The sequence below is a fragment of the Dermacentor variabilis genome, chromosome 6 (genome assembly GCF_050947875.1).
Source record: "Dermacentor variabilis isolate Ectoservices chromosome 6, ASM5094787v1, whole genome shotgun sequence".
NCBI lineage: Eukaryota > Metazoa > Arthropoda > Arachnida > Ixodida > Ixodidae > Dermacentor > Dermacentor variabilis.
The window spans coordinates 160,233,013-160,251,051 of record NC_134573.1 but is presented as its reverse complement, the minus strand read 5'-3'; the positions used below and the strand labels follow the sequence as shown (position 1 = coordinate 160,251,051).

At 43.5% G+C, this 18,039-nt stretch overlaps 1 protein-coding gene across 1 annotated transcript in view; it reads right to left on the bottom strand.

Moving 5' to 3' along the window:
• Dap160 (dynamin associated protein 160) overlaps positions 1–17,091 on the bottom strand; it is an 88,292-nt gene extending 71,201 nt beyond the window's left edge. Inside the window, exons 1-13 of the mRNA XM_075696463.1 lie at positions 16,823–17,091; positions 15,316–15,455; positions 14,538–14,601; positions 13,741–13,919; positions 13,163–13,298; positions 11,468–11,689; positions 10,524–10,693; positions 9,557–9,770; positions 7,038–7,149; positions 5,720–5,869; positions 2,257–2,397; positions 1,907–1,985; positions 1,683–1,819 (exon numbers count right to left, since the gene is read on the bottom strand). Of these exons, the coding sequence (XP_075552578.1) occupies positions 1,683–1,819; positions 1,907–1,985; positions 2,257–2,397; positions 5,720–5,869; positions 7,038–7,149; positions 9,557–9,770; positions 10,524–10,693; positions 11,468–11,689; positions 13,163–13,298; positions 13,741–13,919; positions 14,538–14,601; positions 15,316–15,412 (1,701 nt within the window). The 5' untranslated portion in view covers positions 15,413–15,455; positions 16,823–17,091. The remainder of the gene's footprint in view (positions 1–1,682; positions 1,820–1,906; positions 1,986–2,256; positions 2,398–5,719; positions 5,870–7,037; positions 7,150–9,556; positions 9,771–10,523; positions 10,694–11,467; positions 11,690–13,162; positions 13,299–13,740; positions 13,920–14,537; positions 14,602–15,315; positions 15,456–16,822) is intronic.
• Between the last annotated feature and the right edge of the window lie 948 nt (positions 17,092–18,039).

Sequence of the window (18,039 nt, the reverse complement as noted above, 5' to 3'; positions counted from 1 at the left end):
TTCTTGCACCAGTTAGAAATAGCATCAATGTAAGATTGCAAAATAGAAACGTCCTGTGGGTTATTAATTACATGATAAAGCATATAATCATCAGCAAAGAGTTTAATGCTAGAGTTAATACCGACAGGTAAGTCACTAATATAAATAAGAAATAGTAATGGGCCCAAAACTGATTCTTGTGGTACGCCTGAAGTACAAGAACAGTAGGGGAGTCAATCATTAGCGTGAACATACTATAAACGGTTAGTCAGAAAGCATTAAATCCAGTCTAGGATATTAGGATCTTTATATAGCTTGGCCATTTTTAGGAGCAATGTTTTACTTCTGCCCCAGGTGGGTTTGGTTGATGAGGCACAAGGTGGCATATTTTATCAGTGCATTTGACGAAATCTGATTTGAATAGATCAGTAAGAAACCAGGTATTGCATCAATCACCAAACAAGTTGCCTTTTCTCCCACAGAACAAGAAGAAAAAATGAATCCCAAGGATTGGCCAGCTGAATCAACAATCAATTTCACTGGGCATTTAGAGCAATAAAAGTTCTAAAGGAGGCACCAGTTTGCAGCCTGAAGACAGAAACTTAAATTAGGTTATGCGGTTTTCACATGCCAAAACCTCAATCTGGATATGAGGCAAGCCATAGTCGGAGATTCTGGATTAGTTTTGACCTGAGGGATTAATTTGACCACCTGGGGCTCTTAGCATGCACCTACATCGATGTACACAAGCGTCTTAGCCTTTCTCTCCCAGCCAAATGCGGGCACCACAGCTGGGATCGAACCTGCGACCTTGAGCTTAGAAGCGCAGAACCATAGCCGCTAAGCTACCGCGGTGGGCAGCGTGAAGACAGGCCACGTCGCATGTTTAGTGGTTTTGAAACTTCTAACAAAGGAGTAGATACACTGCAAAGACTCCAAGACACACATGTTCCACCTTGCAAATTATGCAATTCATTTTCAGTTCCTTTACTATATGTACCTATTTTTTACTGTTTCTTGCCATCACCATGACCAAAAGCGCCACCAACTTGCTGATAATAATAGGTTCACTCCTGATCATCAAGCATGCACATTAACACCACTTTACATGAACACCAACATGAGCATGACGATTTCATCTGAATCAACCTTGTACAGCACATTACCAAATCCATTCCATTCGTGCCTGAAAATCACGACTAAGTGCAGTGCCCATTTTTCCTTTTTTCCTGTTCGGCACACACCATCACAAACTGCACAGGTCAGGGCTTTTAGACACAGCACTGCGTCAGCATCTATTAGCATCCACAGTAACAGCCTTAAATGACAAGCATCGTGGAGTCAAGGTTGCAGGCACAAAATCTGCACTTGATGATGAAGCACATAGAGATGTGTGACAAGTGAATGCTAAACGCTCTCATAACCTTGACCATCACGAAATTTAAAGTAGACATTTCAATAGAGCGAGACATAATGAAAACTTTTGAAAAAGAATTTGCTGCAGTGCTGGAGTTGTAAAAATCAGTAAAATTGATTTTACTTTGGAAATCACTTTTTCCAGACTGCCCAATATCTCGAAAATTTTTGCCGCCTAATTTTTGCACTAAATATCTATTGGCAACAGTATACGAACCGTTTCCACAAATATGAAAGTCTAGAATGTGCAAGCCTAGGAAAGTTGTCGCTAAAGGCTGTGCTCTCACCTTTAGCTGAGCATTGTTATTGTCGACGTCCTGCTGCTTGAGCTCGGCTTCCTTCTCAACACTGGCCAGCGTTGAACGTAACATGTTCAAACTGATCTCTTTACTCCCACAGCTGTTCATTGCGAGAGAGTAATTATCTGGAAGCAAAAAAAAAAAAAGGAATTTGCATTGCAGTGCTCTAAGTGCAGCAACGTTTCAGGTTATTGAAAAGGGCAGTTACTCACTGTTGGCTCCGATTGTTTTCAACCGGCCCTGGTGGCTAAGTTTCTCTTGATTCAAGAGAAGCATTTTGTCGTTGATTTCCTAAGGGAATGATAAGGGCAACACCTTATTACGTGCACATAAATCCCATAAGAAATGTGATTTGCAAATATTGCATCAAGCAACATGCCTCTGCTCATGGAAAATGGACATCCACACCAGGACAACTTTAGCAAGTACAGAAATATATGCAACCTCAACAAATGCAGTAAAATTTAACAAGATATCCTACATGTGCACAGGACACTTCAGTGATGAAGATGGTTCAAAGCAATAGCCCAACATGCAGACAGTATTTGAATCTCAAACTTGCCTTCAGTTCCAATCTTGTTTCGTTGAGTTCCCTCATTTTGGTGTCTCTTTCTACTCTCATCTCGTCAATGAATGCTTTCATCTCAGCAACACCTTTCTTTGTGTCCGTCAGTTTTTGGTTTGCCTCGTTAATTTTGTTCTCCTGCAAACAACAAAGTGATCCAGTCAGCACAATCACTGCATGCGAACTTGGCGGCTTACCAGACTTCCGCAAAAACAATTTATCATGTTTGCTTTAATTTACACGTCCATTTCATGTCCGGAGCAAAGTCACCTCGCAGATTCAGAGAGAAAGGAAATGCAACTGGCTCTCTGCAACATACGCAGTTTATGTACTTTACGCTGACGTAATAGGAGAGCATGGCACACGGGAGAGTCTAAGTGCAGAAGGGGCGGCTGGCACTTGATCGGCATAGTGGTCATGGTCGGGCATAGTGCTGAATTCGCGTGTCTGTGGCTCGCTTTTCTGCCTGCCGTGGGTTACGCCTGCTGCGGGACATAAGAGTTTATCTGCTCACAAAACATAAACGCTGATCGGACACAGATAAACTCTGACATGCCGATGAGCAGGACGGTCGAGGAAAGAAATGCACACAGTGTGCGCGTCAAAACAGGTGCGCACTTCAACGCGATGCTTGCAATAATGGCAGACGGCCGGAAGCGGCTGCGATGACAAGCTGAGGTGTGATCAGAGATCGCTGTTCGAAGCATCCATTCAGTTTCACCGCACGCGATTGGCCTAGACCGCACTGGCTTCGCATGGCTGACGCGTTGGGTCTTTCTTCTGTGGTGTAACCACGAAGTGGATAAAGCAGCCAGCGACCTGAACAGCAGGTCTAGTGGTTTCGATGCAGAGTGAACTTTGGTTTGCATATGGTTATCTTATGCATGTTCCAAATCATTACTGCCTTACTTTTCAATTTTTGTTTCGAAAATGTCTCCATGGAATTTACCCCACACAATGAACCCACCCCCCAACTTTGCTTCGGTATATTAGGAAAAAAGTGCATTCATTACGTGGGTGTAGATGGTAGGCTGAACATGTCCATTCATTTGCAAGAATTTCGAATAACTCACTAAAAGCATGAAATTAATTTAACTGCAGTGTGGGGCATCCAACGAGTGCTTATGTGAAATCAAGCCAAGCACTCTAACCAACATTCCACGCCCGCTTTATACTGCAGTTAACCATTACAAGCAAAGAAATGCGCAAAATGTGTACGTCCCCACCTAAACGGACTCCTCAAGCCGGGTAGAATGACCTGCAGCAGAAATGAGCGGGCTTCAGCCCTGGGGTTGTGAGGCTGGAGAAGAGCATGAAAGAAACTCTTCACGTTGGCTCTCGCTGCAAGTGCAATATGCTGCACCGAAAAAGGAAGACACTTCACACTGCTTCAAATGCTGGAGTCACAGTCACTGCTGTAGCATAGGTACTGTTTGCAGTGATCAAGTAAAGAAAATCAGAAACTTTGGAATCTACCAGCATTTTTTTTTCTTTACTCTCAAAGGGACCCTGAAACGATTTTGATGATTTTGTACAAACATATGGAGTCCTTAGGGTAGGTCCTTCTGATCATTAATTGACGCATCTAACCGCGTAAAGCATGCAAATTATTCTAAGGTTCTAAAAATGTACATCGCTACCAATCACAGCATGCTACTGAGTTTTCAGATGCCCCTGACCAGGTGACACGTGGTGACCATATCACACCAGTAGGGTAGCTATCGGATTGGCTGCCCAGGGTGCACCATCGATATTTTTTTCAACTTAATGGTTAATGATGAACAAATGTTTGTAATAGTTGGAATGTTAGTCAATTTGTTTCTATAAAAAAAATTTAACAAAAAGAGAATGCACAAGAACAATTTATCACTACACTCAAGACTTCCGGCATAGAGCAACTTGTGTTATATGTGCTCCGCGTTGATGAGAGCTCCATGGTCAGTGTTGATCTCGATCTTTCTTTCGCGAGCACCATGGTTTGCCCTTACGTTGTGGGCTGCAAACATAGTGATTGGCAATATGTCCTCTGCAAGGCAGCAGATGAGTGGAGTGGCTGCAGCATATCGGATTATTAGTATCCGATCAGCGCCAGGAGTTGTACGTTTGCGGCCATCACTTTACGCCCAAGGATCACTACCACAATAGTGTTTCGCATGCCCGATATTCACACAAACGCCAGCGGAATGGGCCTGGGTGTTTCACGAGATGAGCAGATGCGCAAACATGAACAGTCTGCATTTCTGCATTTCACGACTACCTGGTGGCACAGAACTCAACTAAACACAGAACTAATATAACAATAACAAAGTGTATTCTACTTTCCTGCTGCTGTAAATTTTTGGCAGGAGCGTAATATTTAAATGTTTAAAATGTTTAAGCCTGATCAGGCCACTCACGTACTTGTATGCCAAAGCTCATTCATGAGAGCAACACTAATATGGAGGGGCTTTAGTTAACGCCCTCACTCATCCATTGAAACACCCAGCTCGCCTGTGGTTACCAGAATACCAGAAACCCCCCAGCGCTGCGACAGAATGTTCGTAATGCATGCCGATTCGATAGCTCTCGCTTGGGATCGACTGCCAGTCGCTGGTGAAGAGGTTGGAGAGTCTTCACGCATTGGCTCCAAGACAACTGGAAGTAGACGACACGGTGTCTCTTCATGACGTAGAGCCAGTGAAGGTGGAGATTCGCCCCAATCACTTGGCAAACGAGTTGAGGAGAATATGCATGGCTATCGAGGTGGGTAACTTGTAATCGTCCCTAGCTCTCTTAATACGAGACACATCACACACATTGTGGTGTAAATGATTTACTGTAACTGTACCCTACGCGTCTACAAAATTTGTCCAAACTGTATCATGGATCCTTTAAAGTGACACTACAGAGAAATATATGTTCAGTTGCATTAGTGTGCACTCCAGCAACACGAAAAGGCCTCTTTCACTGCAATAGGAAGCCTGGTAGACCTGATGAGACGCAACAACTAGAGACAGGCATGAGAACACTGCTTCGAAGTTTCTGCATCACCTTGCCATGAAATTATTTTGATAGCGACTGCTCGAACCTAGTTGATTTTGTATCAGTAGAGAGAGACTACACTGCATTCTAAAGGAGTCAAATACTGAACTTGGCAAGCTTCAAGAACTTCCACTGAGTCACAATGACCCAATTAGGAAAATATATTTCAAAATGTGTGATGTCCCACTGAAATATCAGCGCTGAGTCTTCGACAAAAAATTTTTCAAATATGAAATCTTAATCTTGAGTTTGTTCTAGTAATTGACCTCATACTGCAAAATTAATGAAAATTGTTTTGAGAGACTAGTTTATAGGTCCAAACTGATTTAGTGGGTTCTTCTCTAGCCTCCCTTTAATTTCTTCAGTTCAGTTTAGTGAGATTTCACAAAGATCCGTTCTGCACACACTCCAGAAGATGGCCACAGTGTTGAACACCCACCACTTGTTCAATCTGCAGCGCGAGGGCCTTCCTGTGACCTTTGAGCCGGCTGATGTTCTCCTGCTCCCGCTGCTTCTGGGAGAGCAGCTCCTGCATCCGCTGCTTCTCCCACTCTAGCTGGCGTTGCCTCTCCATCTCTCGCCGAGCAGCCTGATGCCAGAAGAGAATGACAGATGGAGGAAAGGGTCACTTACACCAGAGTGCAACCAATGCCGCTCGTGGAGTTAGGTCGTCGCTAGATTAGCGATACCCGTTACTAGCTCAGAACCAGATGGGACACAGAGTAGACAATGAACCCTGCAAGCACTTAATTACAATAGAATTACTAGAGACGTTTACTTGACACTGCACTACATGGGGCAGAAACAATTTTTTTTTTCACACATGCACAGTAAAGGTACATTTCACTGGTTATTACTGTGGTCCAACTCGGTTTGCAGCAATGTCGAGCCCTCTCAAGATTGAAGTCAGAGAAGGCCTGCCCAAACTGAATATTCATTTGCTCCCAGAGAAACAGGAAACAGGAAGAGCTTTGTGACCAGAATATTGGCAAATCTCAATCGTGCTCTAGCTCAAAGGTGACAGCCCCTCCATGTGCCCCAAGCTGGAGCGCAAGTCTCCAGCTGAACCAGGCAAATGTCTTGTAAGCGCTCGATTTAAACCAGCCAAATGCAAAACACACCGCGAGAGTGCTGGAAAGCGAGCTGTCAAATGTGCCATAAATGTAACGTTTGAAATGGTTTCTGCCTGATGTAGCCCAGTGTCAAAGAAATGTCAGTTGTAGTCCTGTGCTTGTGTTTGTGTATACTCTTCGTGCTCTGTTCAATTTTGTGCTGGTAAAATGTTTCAAAAATCATCAGACTGACTTTTGATCCTCTTACATTACACAGGTCAGACATAGAGTGAGATAGAGTAATAAAATTTAGTTTTAACATGTTTCTTGCAACATGCAGCATCATAATCAAAAATTCAGAAAAGGAACACAACAATAGTGTTTCTTCAGCAAGGTTAATTGTGTTCACAAGTGTGGACCTAATGGCTGAATTCCGAAAGATATTTCAGGTATGGCGATAAACATTCACTTCAAAAACACTGTGAATTAGGAAATTTGTGTGTTGTAGATTAAGACACTCGTATATTAACATCACAGTTGGAATGACGAAGAGAGCCCATGCACTGCTGCTGCCACTTAGCTGATGTAGTTAAGAAAACTGAAGCCCCAGCATTGCAGCTTAAGTGACTGCTCTGTGCTGGACCTTATGTGACTAGGACAGTGAAAAATACAAGACGATCACAAAGAAGAGGAAAAGTGACTAACCTCTCTTTGTTCCAGTGCTTTTCTTCTCTGTTCTTCTTTCTCCTGTTCAATCTCTCGCTGCCGAGCCAGCTGCTTTTCAAGTTCCAATTGACGACGCCTCTCCTGCTCTTGTCTGCAAGAGCCCAAGTAGAAATGGAACACATGAACTACAGCATCTCTGAAGATGAACAGTTCCTAACACGATCCTGTGCTGCAGCATAGTGTATCTGTAGGCTAGTTATTGGTACCTGCTACTTTTGCAGTGCGCAAGAACTAGGATGCAGCGATAACTGAAACACCAATGAGTGTTGTTCTGCATCTTTATTCTTGTGTACTGCCAAATGACCTGTACTACATTCAAGTTATTTTAGTACCCTAAAAAAGCTCAGGGGGAGATTACATAGCAGAAATAACATTGAATAAAACAGGGCAACATGTTCTTGCAACTAAAAAGAAAAAAAAAGGGTGGCACAAATAGAGTAGAACCTCATTCATACACTTCAGAAAAAAGTGCAAGAAAAAACTAACTAAGCAGGAAAGCATATCATCCAAAGTTACTAAAGAATATGACAGACTCAACTGTAGCCGAAATCTATGTGACATGAAACACTGTGCAAATCAGTACAGTACGAGAATCCGAAGCCCGCCGTGCCGGTAGGGCCCAAGTGACTGACTTAATTTTTGCGGTTTCCGCAACCTTATGTTTGCACTCGCCAAATTCGGTCTGGGCAAGCGGGTTTACTTGGGACAACAACAGGAAACCAAAACGAAATAGAGCTGTCGGGGGACATGCAGATAGGATGTTGCAAGAGCAAAACAGGTCGCTCGCATCACACCACCTGTAGCAGGGAAAGGGTGAATGGTGCGTATTTGGGTTATCCCTTATTGAAAGCATGCAGTATACACTTCCAGTGAGACTATGACACATGCGCTGTGAAAGAGATACTGTATTTGCAAGATTCTACCGTTTTACCTATTGTAGCACGCAGTTATATTACCACCCAAACATTTAAAAAAATTTACTTGGTGCCAATTCTACTGCACACATCAAGTAACGAAACCTGAGTGATGCATGTGATGTTGAAACAATTTTCTGGAACATACAAAGGCACACCAACACGCACACAGCCAAATCCTAGCAGCTAGTCACTATCGAGAGTCCGACGACACCTCCTCTTCGCTGTCTACTGACCACAGGAAGTCATCTTCAGTTGCACCTAATGCATTAGAAATGCCACACATACAGCAAACTGCAAAATGACTACCACAAACCAAGGCAGAAAAAAAAAGAAAAAACGTCCGTTCGATGGCAGTACGGCTAGCTACCTTGCACAGAGCTTTTTTTTTTTATTAAGAATTTGTTTCAGTTTTGATTTTGAGTAGAATTAGTTACGATTGTAATGCGCATGCAAATTTGAACACACTTTTTATCCAAAAAGGTGCGCATTAGAATCGTGTAAACGTGGTCGATGAGCATGCTTACCGCAATAGTGTAACAGTGATAGCTGTGAATGCGACATGCTACCTGCGAGGACATGTGCTGGTGCCAAGAGAGGAAAGTGAGTGCGTGCTGGCTTTTCCCTATGACATGGGCTGGCAAGTACTTTCTTGCTCCCACAGAATCTGGTGAAAAGACAGGTTCTAGTTCGATTTGGTCAACGAGTGAAGGTGACACGAAATGAACAGTTGGATTGATATGGTATCTAATGCAACACTTCGCAAATTATAATGGTAAAGCTTTACCGGAATTGATCCTGGTAAAGCTTAAAGAATTCTGCGCATCATTGCAGGAACTCGGATAAGAAAATACAAGCAACTACTGTAACAGTCCAATATTCCACACAGCTTTTCTGATTAAAGCACGTGGTTGTCTCAAAGCTCAAGTTAGCCTGACATGGAGGGTCACACACCAATGCAAGAATTCCAACAAGTACAAGTCTGTTGCATCAAAGAAGCAATGGAGCAAAATATAAATTTACATTCGGCTAGTTGATTTTTCAGAGATACCAAGGAGGTCTAACTGAAAGCAGTGACTTGGTAAGCCAGGAAATGGCACAGGAGGGAAAAATGGGTGCCTGCCCCGCCCCTTCCATAGCCAGCTTGAAATACCTATCCCATCTCCCTGTGATGTCAAAGGTATTTTATAAACATGTGGCTGAGCTCAGAAATAATAAAAAAAAATCTGGTACAATGCGTTCACATCTGCACAATCATTCCACTTAGCTCTCTTCAAAAATGCCTCTTTCACAAGAAGAACCCAAATAGAGATAAATGATGCAAAGCCTGTGATATCGTGCCAATATCATCAGCGGAATGTATACCCAAGGATCAGATGTAAGGTGTAAGTGGCACTGGATATTTTTTTTTTTTACATCGGTACCTCAGCAAATGCTGCCAAGTACAAAACAGCTTGTGGCAACCAGTCAGTCATGAAATTGGTGGTTGAGGGTGATCTCTCTGTCTGTATACTATTATGCACGTAACATTCACAATACTGCGTGGTTTTAACGAGGCGCAAACATGGTTACGCGGCGCCGTACCGTATGCGCTCCCTCTTCTCCTGCTCCTCACGCTCCTTGCGTTCCCTCTCTTGCTGCTCCTTGCGCTGGCTTTCAAGCAGGGCCTGCCGCCGCTTCTCCAGCTCTGCCTGGCCCTTCTCGAAGTTGGCCCTCCGCTTGTCCTCAAAGGTGGCCATGTTCTTGTCGTCGAGCGGCATCTCGCCTGGCAGCGCACCCAGTAACTCTGGCATGGGACCTGACATCAAATGAAAATCAAATCAAACAAGGTGGTGTAATGCCCCAAAGCAACACAGAGAGCTATGCTTGACATCATGATGGAGTGCTGTAAATTAACTTCAACCATCTAGGGTTCTCTAATGTGGACCTAAAGCTGAGTAAATAAGTGTTTGCATTCTGTGTGCACCTGCTGCAGTTGGGAATCAAACCTATGAGCTCATGTCGAGCAGCACAATGGCATCATCGCTGAGAAGCTGCAGCAGGTGGGACCTGAAAGTGCAGTCAATCACAAGTACTTCAAGACAGCCTGTCAGATGCGTTATGCTAGAAGACCTCGATAGAAGCCCGACTGACCAAACAAACTGAATCAACACACTTTTCAAGCAACAATGCACTCAGTTAAGGCTCTCTTACAGCTACACAAGGAGGCCAGGCAACATTGCGTATCCAATAAATATTAGCACAGAATGCAAACCTTGTCTTTGCAGCGAGATGCTTGAAAATAAAGCACAATGGCAGCAAATGCTCTGCTAAATGTTCAAAGATCCCTTGCTACTAGACACACTTCCTAAGTGTATATACAGTTTGTGCATCCAAGGGCGACAAGAACACTTCAGTGGCAAGAAAACTAAAACAAAAGCTAAGAAAAGACAAGATGGTACAGAAGCAGACTAAAAGGGCAGTGATGACAAATCAAAATGTGCACAGAAATGCTTGAGGAAGCAATAAACAGTGGGAGCAGAAACAATGGTTCTCAAGAAAGCGCACGCACCTGAGGACTGTACACTGTCTGACCGCTTGCGCCGATATGAAGGTGGTATTAAGTCCAGAGGAAGCTTGGCTGGTAATGCATCCCCTGCTTTCACACAGTCCACCAAGTGCATGGCAAGAACGAACTCCTCGCATGTTAGTCGCCCATCAGAGTCTATGTCTGACAGGTTCCTGCAAAGACAAAGACGAAGCGCCAGGTTTTTGAAACGGGTTAACAGCACAGCAAGATGCAAAGTTGGTCATGTTGGTAAAACACCATTAAACTAGACGTTTGCTACAGATATCTGTGGATCAGGAAATAAGATTTCTGCTTGTTTATGGCTTCAGACAAAAATGAAACTAAGTAATTCTTGCTTGCTGAGATATTCAAAACCACCACACCATCTGCAACACAATTTTGCTAAAGAATAGAAATTTCTAGCTCCACAAATCAAATCAAATCAATCTTTATTTTCCAGTAAAAGAAACAGAAATTGGATGGTCCTTTTGGACTAAAAGCTACGAGAGTAGCTTGACGGGGCCCAAAAGACCTTACATGGCAACATCACCTTGGCACACGATCAAACACTGTAGTAGACATATACATATATGTGAGGCAGAAAACATAATAGTCATGACTGCATTATAAATAACTATGTCTTAGTGCACCGTAGTAATGACAGCGAAATACATATATGCAGGAGAAAAATAAGAAAAACAAGACAATGGAAACGGCATGTTATCACAACAACACAGCTGCTTGCAGCCTGTGCTTTCTTTTTGAGATCACGGGGATGGTCTCAAATGGCCCCAACACAGTTCTTTACCGTATCTTCCTCCTCACACATTGTACAAACTGCAAGAAATAAAATGAACCATTACCCCTGAAACACTGCGATTCAAACCTTACCAGCAGTTCTCCTTTCCTTGATCTTTCGTCACATGTCACATCAACAAACAACTCACCAGATCTGGGCAAGAACAGGCTGAGGCAAGGCTGACTGGAGTAGAATGGTGCGAGCCTGGCCGCCACCGAGAAATCCACTGCGGCTTCGGTCGTGCGTGTTGAACAGCTGGGTGTACTTGAGTTTTGAAGGCTGCGGCACAGCCCACTCCGTCAGTGAAGGTGGCATGGAAGCAGCAGGTGGCACGAAGGCAGGCGCCGGTGGCTTGGGTGGAACACCGACACTGCAAGGAACCACACAGAAAGGACATGATGCCACACTGCAATCCCATAACTTAAGCTTAAATTAGAAGGGATACTAAAGATAAACATTAGGCTGCATTAGTAGCAGATTGCGCATCTAGAACAGCAAAGGCCACACTCCCACAATGTAAGAAGGCTTAATAAACTGGAAAAGATGCGGATACAAAAAAACGGGTGGTGCCACCCATCCCAAGATTTCTGCACTAGAATGCTGCGGCATCAAATTCTGACAGCGTCTACATGAGCTTGGTTAACTGTTTATCATTAACCCTTTAACTGGCAGCTCAACAATTTTGTTGGCCTTACAAAAATAACTGCAAAAGCTATACAAAACCAAATCTGTGCCTTTCAATTTACCTTAATTTATGTACCTGCTCAACAGTGGTAATCACAAAAGTGTCCACCGTGAGCAGCAGCAGATGTTATGGCAACAAAACTCGAAGACCTCGTTGGTATCGTCTTAGCAGACATGGTGGTCATATTATACCTAATGCGAAAATTTTTTTCTTTGTTTAAAAAAGTTGTTATTCTTTTTCTCTTCTGAGCCACACATTTAACTTGTCAAAGGAAGTACCAAACAAGTTTTGGACCATACATTGGTCTCTAATCAGCTGATCAATAATATTTTCAACCCGCTGTATGTTGCTTAGTTTTCAGAGAAACCCTTTCATACTTCATTTGGTATGCATTTGAACAATATCAAGAAGAAATAAAGCAATAGAAACATTCTAGGTCAAGTCTTTCTTAACTTGCCAGTTAAAGGGTGAAAGACAAACTACATTACATTCCAAAGGAACCAACTCAACCTAGCAAGTTTCGAAAACTCTTCCAATGCTAAATTCGACTGAATACAAGAAGTTTACTGAAATTTGTGACATCACAGCGACATTCAACACCGAGGCTCTGATGCTTAAATTTGACAAATGAGAGTTCGACCTTCACCTTTTCAACTAGTTATCAAATATAAACATGGGGGGAAGTAATCGACTGACATGCCACCAACGAGCAACAAAATGAAAACAGTCGACACCTGTCACCTGCTAATGACTGTTGAAAAATCGTACTCCTTCTACAAAACAAAAAAAAGGGAGAAGGAGCTGATAGAATATACTGTTTATTTGGCTTTTCTTACACTGAAGGCTTAAATATTTTGTTGCAGAGCTCAAGAAAGTTGCATTTTATAGTTAGTTTTGTTGCCCGTAGGTGATACAACAGCCCGTAGACCTCCTACACTGTTAGCCAACCACTGCAACTATATTTTAGGCACAGTCAAAACTCAATATAACGAACTAGTTATTAGATAATGAAGCAAATCTAGTTCTCGCCAATGTCGATAACAGTCGGCAAATATAGGACACAAAGCGGTTGGACTGTATTACTGAACAGCGCTGGTTGTTTACGCTAACCATCATGATTCACAGAGGTGACTGCAACGCTCTTACAACAGAACTCACCCTGGAAGAATGCCCAGTGGCGCCGGATGGGGAGTGCCAGCCAAGGTGGGAGGAGAGGGCACCACGGGAAAGGCAGGACCTGGAACAGGAGCTACTGTGTTGACTAGAGGTTGAGCCACCGGTGAACCCACGGACTCTGCAGTAGAGAAACAGAAAGGGTGAATCATCAAGGATAGGCAATTCGGCCATATCTTTTCAACAGCATCAGATTAACAGTCCTGGAAGGCACAAGACAAACGAAGTCAACCGAGGCCTGTGTAGCATCTGCAAGCACGTCCAGTTGAGATGTGTTCATAGGTCAAACAGAATGAAGCGCTGGACTGCTCGACAGAGCCTGTAGCATATGAGCATGACACTAGAACCCATCATCAACTTGGTCAATTACATTATTTTTCCAGCTCACTCAGCTGCAAGGCTTGCACAAACCAGCTAAAATTCAGGGGCTTTACTTTTACATGACAAATTCACATGTTGCCAACATCAGAGGCTGCAGTACAGGGCCACGGAACTATTTGAACCATGCAGGATGCTCCAGCGTGTACAGTAGTCATAGTACATGGACCAAAAATAATGCGCACCAAGTGGGGGCCCAAAGGCGGCAGCAAAGTTTGCAGTAGGGAATGTCGTTGGCGACCGGAGGGAAGCTGGCAAAGTTGCTGGCAGCTCAATGCCTTTCAGCTTCATCTGGATTAGGTGCAGGGCCACGGCAAACTCATGCTGGTTTATCCTGCCATCTGCATCCATGTCTGCTAAGGACCTGTAGACGGTAACATCATAGCTCTGTGAACTATAGGCAGATTGGAACAGCAAGTTCAAGAATAAAGTAAAAAAAACTACACTGGCAAAAGATGCCTTGTTTTCTAGCATCTCAAGGTTAGGATAAAAGCAGGGCGATTTGAATAAGTAATAGTGATATTTATGTGTTAATGCTCTAGACAATATGGCCCTGTTTCTTTACTTACTCGCATCGCATGTTATGAGCACGATTCAACAGTCCTGCACATGAATGTTATGGAATGCCATGGGAAGGAGGTAGCCACATTAGTACACATTACAAAACAACTGCATATCGCTAGAAGCATGTTAAAAAACAAGATGTGTGTTTCGAAAACTAAAAAATAAAGCATGCAAATGCACAGATGTGAGAAGTGGCCGATTTATAGAAGCAAGGCTGTAGGCTATAAACACTAAGTGCAATCCATTTTCTGTTCAGCGGATGCATTATGAAAGAACAGAGCAAGATACATTCATCAATCCCAAGATGGTGTCACAAGGTAACATGCTGAAAAAATGTAGGGAGGAATTGACTGAAACCATGCCCGAGTTGTAATTGTAATTATGTTCAATACTTCATCCTAAGCAGCAGGCTACTTACCATACTTTGGCAAGCACTGCAGGTGGTAATCCAGATTGAAGGAACAGCTTCTTGGCTTGTTCACCTGTAAGCACAATGGAAAGTTACTTGAGCTAACATTTAAATTGCATTTTGTCAAATTTCAACAACCACTATACTTTGTCTCATACGTAGTCAATGTTACAAAGGTAGAGAAGAGATTATTCTAACTGCTCATACACGGAAACAAAAAATTAGTGCATCACCCATGAAATATATGGATATGCATCATGTAATTTGATGTAGCATGAAGTCTTTTATGCTGCAAAATGTGGTGCATTTATCAGATGGAAGGGCATTGCACATTTGAACTATTTAGCACTAAATGAGCAGAGTAACACGTTTCTGTGAATAGCGGCCACAGTGCACCACTTGTGTTTGCAACCAAAACATTGTGTGTCTGATACTGGAAGCAGAACACTGTACGCATAATGTGCCATTTGGTGTAAGCTTATGACCACAAATCATAGTTGTCAAATAAGAGGTAGTTATTACGAATAAAGCATTGCAGATCAAAAACAACTGCACTGTGAAATGCGCAGAGTAAGACTATTATGACCCCACAACTTCAGCAGCTTGAGTAGTATTGCCTGCTGAGTAGCATAGTAGCAAATAAAGCACATATCACCATAAGAGGCAACAAGCTGCTTGCTTCTACAAGTGTTCCGCATTCGCAGTTTACTGCAAAGCCTTCATGCAATCAGTGCTACATAGTTTGAGAAATCTAGTATTATGAAGTTTCTCCTTCACATTGGCTCACCTGTTATAAAGCCTCCCGCAGGCTGCATCTGACGGAACTGGGCATCAAATTTCGCCCGAGATTCCGGCGGAATCACCCAGGGATCGAACCCTGCCATTGTGTTGCTGATGCAGTCAGCTTGACAAGGAGAAGGTCACATCCTGGAAACAATACTGCATGCATTTACTACTATTAAATGCGCCAAGAAACATTCACAAAACCCTGCAAATACTCTTGCTTAGTTACAGGCTACTACAACAATACCCTGCTGAACGCACCAACTCGTAGCACCGCTCCATCACTGAATCACACAACCAGTGCAAAGCCAAGCGAGACCGATTATCACAGGCAGACAGAGCCTTGAAATGATGAAGAGTAGTTGGAGATGGGACGCACTTGAACAAACTTTGACAAAGACAAGCCCACTTTTTGAGATGCTGTCCAGTGACATCCCTTGTCCTACCACTGTTGATCAACCAGCGAAAAGGCAGTACTCTGAAACAATGTTGCTGTATTGTAATGAAAAATACTGAAACAACCGGCAAAAACAAGCAATGCTTCTACCAGGCCACACCAAATGTTCTGCAAAATACATGGGCTTATTTTAGTAACGAGAAAGAAAGAAACAAGTAGTGGCAACGTTGACGTCTGGCTCCCACCTAAAGGTTTTTGCGTTTCACGCACCAGTTTTCTTCAAGGTCACTGCAGTCGATCTCCTCTCTCTCAATGCTTCCTGCTCTTCATTTATTTATTTTTTTTTTCGCCACACTTAGCTACGGGACGAATAAGCACTTCGTTTTTCTTCTGTTCGAACGTTGCTCTCAACTAGATCCCATGTAGATTTAGGGCGACCTGATGTTTGCAACCGCAGCATAACTTCAGGTTTCGCGAACAAACGATACCCCACGAGTCCGTTTCGTTGCCTAAGTAAAGCGCCCATCTCTGAACCTACGACACAGCAGTTTACCACTAGGATAAGCAAACAGGAAAACGGGTCACGTGGATGCAATCGAGCGACGTCGGCGCACAGCGTGAACGACAGCTATGAGCTGAGCGAAATTGATTGAAGTTTGCGTCGTCTGGTCGCACATTTCACGAACAACACGGTAAATTACCGCGTTGTTATAATCAGAACTTGCGTTACAGATCTTTACATAACAGCTAAACTATACGATGAGAACAGCTGCTGACCCTCTAACCATCGCCGCTAAATCTGCCGGAAAAACTGACACAAATGGTGACGACTATTACGCGTGAGCACGGATGCATCAGCGAAGCCGGCAAAATCGATCGTACTAGAGACGCTAGTTCTGGCGGTGGATGGCAACTGACGCCTGCGATAACCTTATGGCCGAAAGTTGTGAAGCATGCGGACATTACGGCAGTTTTACCAGTCTCGAAACCTGCGTGAAACGCCCATATTTCGCGTAAGATTTGTCGATCAGTCAAAACTAGGCTTAGGTTGGTTGGATGCAAACGATGTTTGCAGGTTTCGAGGATCACTTCGTAGCGAAAAGGCTCTGCTTACCAGGCCGAGCGGCGCCCTCCGTCAGAGCCACATCGCCCAGGGGCCAGGTAAACGTCCTCGCTGTAGACACATTTATCTGTGCTGTTATGAATGAATAAATCTCATGTAACGCCGTCAAAAACACCGCCCATCAACTGATCCAGCCGACGCCTCTACAAATGGTTTCGCAAACCCATCGAATGTCCTAATTTCTTGTGTTTTTTCACTTAAAGATCACATAGAAAAATTTTGTAACGCATAAATGTGGTTTAGGTGACCTACTGTTTTGGCTGATACGAAACCACTGCGGCTTGTGCCGCTTGCGGCTATTTCGTCGAGCATTCGTTTTCGGTTTTTATTTTACCGTACCCGTTGCGTCGGTTGCGGGTCATTCATATACTTGCAGCGGAAAAGGGGCGGCGGGAAATACTGCATAAAAAAACGTACTACGAAGGTTTAATTAAGTTACGAGGATGATTTGCGAGAGGACGTGGGGTGCAAAACAAATAGAGAAAACAAAGGTGGTGGCGGTTGTAATTGTCCTGAGTGTTCGTGGCGCATACACCATAGGTATGCGCCACAAACACTCATTGGCCGTGGATTAATTGGGTGGTTAAAAGAAACGGATAAGAAAGAAGGGAAATAACACATCTTTCGTGCAGGAGCGCGTCCTTCTTGGCCAATCCCCCATAGTGGGTATGACCCAGTGTTCGTACACAAGAACAAGATGCACGGTTCCTTCTTTTGACAGTGCAGGCGTTCTTGAAAGAGTGAGTCACCGCTACGATATCCTCGAACGATTTCAATTTCCCAGCCTTGCGTTGTTGTCGTTGTCGTTGTTATTCATTGGTCACGAACTTACATACTCCGCAAACTATGGCCCCATAATTGAATTCAATTCACGCGCAAAAGTAATTAGTGAACACATTCCAAAATGACTGCCGCTATCCCCGCATAACCCTTCTCGAAAATAATTCCTAGGTATGGCCTTGTATTACAAGATCATCTGCAGAGTCCTCCGACAAATATTGTAATTGCGACGGATAGGTCGCAGTGGGAAGAAAAGTCAGGCGTAGGCACGGTGGGTGTAGGTATATTTTGCTCAAGTCTTCACTGGAAGTTTTCTCTTCGGCTGCCGGTTTCCATACCCATATTTCTGGCTAAATTCGTGTCAGTGGTGCTGGCTCTACGCAAATTAGCAAACCAAGTTCATCAATTACATCAGCCGTGATAATCAC